At 39.9% G+C, this 7,376-nt stretch overlaps 1 protein-coding gene across 1 annotated transcript; it reads right to left on the reverse strand.

The window, feature by feature from the left end:
• Positions 1 to 2,191: 2,191 nt before the first annotated feature.
• On the reverse strand, positions 2,192 to 7,036 carry LOC148067756 (NXPE family member 3-like). Its single transcript, XM_087806568.1, has 7 exons — positions 6,951 to 7,036; positions 5,371 to 5,506; positions 4,675 to 5,139; positions 4,321 to 4,613; positions 3,203 to 3,273; positions 2,933 to 3,127; positions 2,192 to 2,828 (listed from the first exon to the last, which is right to left on the reverse strand). Exons 2-7 carry the CDS (start codon positions 5,482 to 5,484, stop codon positions 2,269 to 2,271), a joined length of 1,698 nt encoding a protein of 565 aa, XP_087662694.1. The 5' UTR covers positions 5,485 to 5,506; positions 6,951 to 7,036; the 3' UTR covers positions 2,192 to 2,268.
• Between the last annotated feature and the right edge of the window lie 340 nt (positions 7,037 to 7,376).

The raw sequence follows: 7,376 nt of genomic DNA on the forward strand, positions 1-7,376 counted from the left end.
CAACAAACACTCACACAACACACATACAAAATATAAACACAGAACACGCACGCACACACAAATACATACAAAAATATACAAAAGACAAACACACACACACAACTATATAATCTTAAATAACACACAAAAACACTAAATACACAGACACACACATAACATATACATATGACACACATGCCAAACACACACACGAGCACAACGACACACACAAACAGACACATAAAGATAAGAAACTCAAACGCAAACTCAACAGACACATACAAAAAACACACAACAACACGCACACCTGTCAAAACACTTTCACCCTCACACAACACACAAACACAATTTGAAATACACAAATTCTCACACAACTCGTTAATGAACCGCCAAAGACCTTTGACGCCCCCTGCTGTTTATTCTAGTGAATTGTATTGTATTGTATTTTTATAGGAAGATATTTGTGTAAATATATAAACAAAGAGTATTAAAGTGAATGACTATTACGAGCACATTTATCGTAGTAAAGATGTATTTAATCCATAGTATTCTCTTTTATTTCTTCTGTTACAACAACAACTTGCATGGATTGTGTATCTGGTGCTGAAGACACACCTTCAAAGAAATTCTTAATTTCATTCATACATTTTTCATTTCATACAATATCTTGTTCAAGGTGTGTATTCATTTGACAAGTCCCTTCATCTTAGCAATGGTTGTTACACACACTCACGCTAACGACGGTGAATGAAAGTTTAGGCAGATTTATAAATGCGTTACACATCGTGTCCACTAGATGGAAGCAGATTAACTCGCAACTGATGGATAGTGATACTGATGTTTTTTTTAACTTTCCTTTAAAAATGTAGTTTGGTTAATGTTTTGACTAGAAGAGAATTGTAGCTTAAAGAGTTGTGTTGTACAACACTAGCAATACACGTTTCAGATTCAATTCTGAAAAATCAGCTTTAATAGAATAGAATAGAATAGAAAATGTTTATTCATCCCCAGAGGAGGAAACACACTTTTATTACAGCACAGTTGAAAAAAATCCGAAAGATGACGTTACTTTTCATGTATTTGAGGCTCTTTCGTCCTTTCTTTGGTCTAAATATGATTAACACGTATTTATTTAATGTTTATTTGGATGTTTGTGTTTTTGCACAAATTATCTTCTTTTCTTATTTAATGTTTCTTTGTTGTTGTTTTAAGAAACGTGTTACAACTTGAATATTAAATAAAATCTATATAAATGATGACGTTTTTATGTTTTAATCTACATCATGAAAACACGCTCACATGCACGCGAATACAGACGTGCACACGTAAACGGACACACACACAGAGACATGCATGCATACACAAACACACACGTACATTTACACACACATGCAGGAATACACACACCTACACATACACCGACATGCACACAAACGCACATACACATGCAGGAATACACAGACACATACATCGACATGCACACAAACACACACAGAAACATGCAGACATACACAAACACACAGGCACACATACAAAAATACACAAAGACACATGCAAGCATTCATAAACACACACTAGCACATGCACACATACACACACAGACATACACACACACACACAAACACAGAAACATGCACAAGTACACAACACACAGACATGCACACACACACACACACACAGCATGATAATTGCTTCTCAAAGGAATGTTGTCTGACTTAGTTCACGCACACATGGAACACATCTGATCTTCTAAAGTATATTTTTTAACTGTGTATTATTTTTGTTTGTTAAAGCACTTTGTGACCCTGGTCTAGAAAGATCTTTACAAATAACCTTTAAATTACTTGCATTCATGTACTGGATTCTTAATAAACATCATTGACAAAGTCAAGTAATACTCGCCAGACTGGAGCCGGGATGACAGATCGTAAGAAAGACAAACCTGTTCAAACCGTTTTTTCCTTTTCAGATGAGTAGAATATAACCAAAACCATTTGTTGCTCATGTTGAATGAATAATCTGCTATTTCTAGATTAAAATTTTGACTGAATTTAAACAATTTGAAATCAACTCCTCACCACCTGATACTGATGATTTGTGTGAAAACAAGTTAGTGCTGCACTTAAATTCATGAAGTCAGTCTGTTTATTCAACAGATCTTGCAAAAAACACCCAACACAAAAAGACAGAAACACTCACCACCCGAGTCATTACAGGTTGAGTGTAGTCACAGCTCACTCACACTAGGATACCCACCACATAAAGGAATAAGGTTCATAAAAAGAACTTCTAGCTCTTAATTCCTGGGCAAATGTAAGACAAGAGGACATTCATCATGTTCTTTATGATGGGAGCTTGAGGGTGAAGATCATGGGGAAGAGAGTGAGCCAAAGTCATCTCCCAGGCGTCCACCAAGCTGACATTGACCCCTTTGAAGATAGCCCTGAGGATCCTGTTCTGCTCCATCGACCAAAAGTCGCTGTTGCTCCAAGCAACGCTAGCTCTTAACTTCCTGAGGTTAGGTGTCCTGATAACAACCAGGGTGTCTGGAGCTCTGTTCAGCAGTTGGATCACAGAATGACGGATGCCCTGAAGACGTCGGATGTAAAACTCAATTGGGAACGAGGCGAGGTGAGCCCAGACGCCGATGACCACAACCATTTTGGCTCCTCCGGCCAGTTTGTCCAGTTCGTTAGCAACGTAGCGAAGCTCACCGACAGGAAGTGGAGGCGGTAATTGTTCGACGGAGAAACCGTGGTACTGGAACCTGACTATAGTTTTTCTTGCATCATCAATAGCCATGAAAGGTCCAATGTTGCTGAGGCTGTTGAAGTCAAATCGCTTTAAGTCTATGAATAGAACAGAAACAATGTCATTTATTATGATTTATTTCAAAAAGCCAACAAGCTACAGATTTGAAAACTAGAAAGAAAGAGATTTTTAAAAAATTCACCTGGTACGGTTCGAGTTAAAAACAGGTACCACTGCTTGATGGTGGAGTCTCCATACAGGTGGATTATTTTATTTTGCAGACATTCACTGATGTCTGCGGGAGCGTTAAACTGCCTGACTGGGGCGCTGCTCAAAGAATTCCACACACCTTGGAAGTAGTAACCAGGCTGGCTAATATCAGGACGCATTCCCACACCTGTGTCAACAGAAGGAAAATAATATTTAAAATAATTGTGATTGATAGGTTGTTGATCGATAAAAGTGTGGTTACCTTTGATCGCAGGCAGAACGTTGATGCTCTGGACTCCCATGGGTGGAATAAAGACCTTCATGTTGATTTTACTGAGAAAGAATAAAGAATTTAGGAACTTATAGCTTACTACGTCACTCTTTATTTCTCTCTTCAGCTCTCCACGAAGGCGGTTGCTCTCCCTACTGCACTTGTCCTGTCTTATCTGTCAGAGACTCAACATTTCTTCCTAAGCCTAAATCAACTATGGATCTGGTCAGTTGGTCTCTCAATGCAATGGATACAATTTTTTCAACCTGAAGAGCTGGCGATGGGGAGCCCACATGTCCTGCGGAAACGCACGCAGCTGAAACATTGTGGATTCCTAGGGAAAGTGGGGGGATCTTGTGGCTGTTGGTTCTTTCCGTTGAGGACGCGGATGACATCTACCTATTTGGATTTATACTAACTGGATTTCTGCTTTTGGAGCTGGTGGATATCTGGTGTCCTGTCCTTTCTGAGACGCAGATTCTGGTGGCCAACAGTGGAGGAGGTTTGTGTTTGTGTGGGCATGTCCTGTGTGCTCCCAGAACAAGACCTCCACCACCAACCCAGTGATTGGATTCTCGAATGCACTACAGCGTCGTGTGGACGTGACTATGACTCAAGTGTTGACGGAGCATGGTTGGAAACTGGACGCCATTCTCAGAGTGGTCGGCTGATTGTGGTTCATTACCTCGTCCGCTCATCAGGTACCATCTTGCAGACAGCTTGGCTTGATGCACGATTTGGCCATTTGGAAGTGTCAGAGAGGCCACTGAAAAGACTCTATAGGAAATTCCAGCCTGTTCCCAAACAAGTCTCAATCTGAACTCTCCCAGTCTGGCCTTGGAGGCCAGTTATCAAATTTCTCCTTGGAAGACAAGTCGACCTGACGCTCCACTAACGGACCAGCTCCCAAGGCCACCTGCAGGCAGAAACTGGGACATCTTGGGAGAATTTGGGAGAGACATGCTCCTACTACTCACCGTCTACGCGTTACCTTCTCCCCCACGACACACCCCGGCTAGTGGGACTTGCTGAGCGCTCTAACCATATTCGTAAACTGCATGTTAAATCTTCAGAGGTAGAACGGACTTAAAAATTGAAAACCTGCTTACCTCTGAAAGAGCTTTGTGTAGGGCCCAAAGTTTGCAGAAAACCTTTGCATGAAATGTTTGGTCCTGGTGTCACAGTCCAGCTTCTTCGGCTTGTAGCAGAACCACGGGTCTCCTGTTTGGATGTTAGTGAAGTTGCATATTGCCTCCTTTGTGGAACGCAGACAATAATTACAGGTGCTTGTTTCAAACGTTTTCCCACTCTGGAAGATGCTTGAAAATCGAATTCTATCAGGAAATTGTTTGGCTACTCTGCGCAGCACCGTGATGGCTTCACTGGTGTGAATCAAAGTCACCTACAAAATACAAAGTGAATGTTAACTTACTTATCAACATAAAATAAAAATAAAATCTTACCTCAACAGCTGCTTCTCCAATCCAGAGTAAAGGAAACACAGCAGAGTAGGATCCATTGAGATGGTCCGCAACTTGTCCAGTGACACCAGCATGTAGAAGTGGGTTGTGCAGTCGTGCAATTATGAAATCTCCTCCAGTCTTTTTAGGATTCTTCTGGAAGTCTTTCATTTTTATCATGACCTTTAGCTGATCACCGACGTGCCACTGCTTCCCCCCATCTTTCGGTAAAATAATAAAGTTGCTGCCACGAGGATTACTGGTTTGATAAAATGAGAAATTAGATTGTATTGGGGGAGTTTCAGGCCAGCGATTAGATTCCAAAAGGAGGCGCTCTTCCAAAGCATACGCTGGCAAAAAAGGATGAGGCTTGCAGGTAAAAACAATATTTGGTGGCTTTAAAATTAAGGTTTTGTTGACTTGATTTGTCGCTCTCAAGAATGGTGGCCGTAGAGGTCTCGCCAGACCCTGGAGAATGAATAGAGTGATTCAAATTTAACTTTAAAACATGTTCATATTTACTGTATGTGGCAAAAATAAAATTAAAAGAAAAGATAAATGTTGACAGGGAATGTTGTTGAGCAAGTTCTGTAACTATGTGAGAAATTTGGCATGCCACAGGTTCAAATTTATCACCGGAGAAGACATTTTGTGTGTGTGCTGATTCTTATTGAAATGGTATCTTTAAATAACACTCACCATGTAGTTATCCAGGAGATGTACTAGAATGGTGAAAGGGATTGTCAGAAGCAACAGAACTAGAATCCACTTGTGACAAGAGAGCTTATTTGGCCGTGTAGTTCCCTCAATCATGATCAAAGGTTTCAGAGTTTTGCTGAAAATACATAAACACAAACGTATCAATGAAAATAATCCCATCCCTCTGTCGAGTCAAGGGTGAGTAGAAAATGAGTGAAGTTTGAATTTTGGGTGAATTTAGCCCTGTAAAAAACACACCTTGTTAATTCTTTTTTTTCATTCTGTATAAGACCTAGATATTTGGAATATTACATTTTCACAGTGATTTTTGTTTGTTATTCCTCAAAGAGAACTGACGTCTGTGACAAATAAAGAACATATCAATTACAATACATCATTTTTCTTATTGAATCATGCAAATGTATTAAGAAGAAATACATAGACATTCACACCAGTGGATTGGTTTACCTGGTTACTTTCAGGCTCGTCCTCTTCGTGGAATCTGCCTACATGGAAAGTCAGTGTCTTTTGAGCTGTTCATGGTTACACCACTAATTAATCCCTTCCAGTTATTTTGTCAGAGCTTGTTCAGCAAGTTCTGTAACTAGACATGATAGACAGTTGGCATCCTCCAGGTTCTCTTTCTAACCTTGGTTCTAGGAATGTGTGCCAGTTCCTCTACAGGCTGTCACTATGGGTAACCTCAAGGGTCTGCCTTGTTGCTGAGAATGTTGAATGCGCTCGCCACCCAACGGTGGGCAGCCCTGGGATTAATGTACTCCCAGAATACTGAGTTTCGCTTGTTCCAAGCCCATGCATAATGAGCTGATATGAAGTCCCACATACCCGTAAAATGAGATCTGTAGTCGTTCTATTAATTTGCATTGACGTAACTCAATTTTCTCGTAATACATCTGTCTGGTAGCAGCATTTACTGATACTACACACACTTTCATTTTACTATTTCTATTTTTAAGTTAAGTTTCTTGTCTCGTCGCTTATGTTGAGGCACAAAGGAGAACATAAGGATTCTATTTGCTTTAATATATCTGGTTTACAAGGTGATTATTTTTATTCAGTGAAGTTTTATTTACAATCTCTTGCCATGTGACCTGGTTTGTGGCAAATAAAACAGTTTCCATTCGTATTGTTCTTCTCCTCTCGTGTTCTTCCCTTTCCCCTATTTCGGTATTTCTTGTTGACCATAAATGTTTTATTTATTATTTCTTCTGTTTTAGTTTAAAAAAGTCACCAGCTGCCAACTCAAGAAACAATAAAAGAAAGAAGCACCCATCAACGCCCAGAGACACTCCTCAGCACGGCAGCAGTGAGTTCAAGAGAAAAATAATTGTTTCAGATGACACTTTTATCAGCACGATAGCTGAATTTATAGTGTTTAAAAGCATGTATTTTTCCCAGCTCAACAGCTGTAAATCCAGTTCAACACGCGCTTGAAGGGGAGCTTCTCTCAGCACGACGATGAGAGTAAAACTTAACTTAATTTATGTCCAAACTTATCTTGGTTTCAGACTTGGAACACGGATTCAAACTTTCTAATTCATAGAAATGTGTCTTCTTACCTTATCTTTAGTACTCTTCCTTGGATCACTTCCAACGTCACTGAATATTGAAACGCAGTCCTCGGCTACTCCCTTGAGTTCTGCGCATTCATTTTTGGATTTTAAAGGTGTGCTCCTAAGCACATTCCTTTTTCAAGAAGATGCAACACGATCACACACTAGAATGCAGGATGTTAAAAGTAATAGATATAGTAGTAGTAGTAGTAGTAGTAGTAAGTCTGGATCAAATCAATGATGAAAGGTCTGACCATGAATAGATCTGAAAGTAAGAACCAGAATTTTAAAGTTGATCCTAAAAGAAACTGGCAGCCAGTGCAGAGTTCTGAATCAACTGCAGGCGAGACAGCTCCTTCTTGAAAACAAACTGTTAACATTTGATAAACATGAGTATCACGATGTGGAAAGGAGAAACCCAGGCAAAGAGGT

This window comes from Callionymus lyra, chromosome 13, assembly GCF_982586985.1.
Source record: "Callionymus lyra chromosome 13, fCalLyr1.hap1.1, whole genome shotgun sequence".
NCBI lineage: Eukaryota > Metazoa > Chordata > Actinopteri > Syngnathiformes > Callionymidae > Callionymus > Callionymus lyra.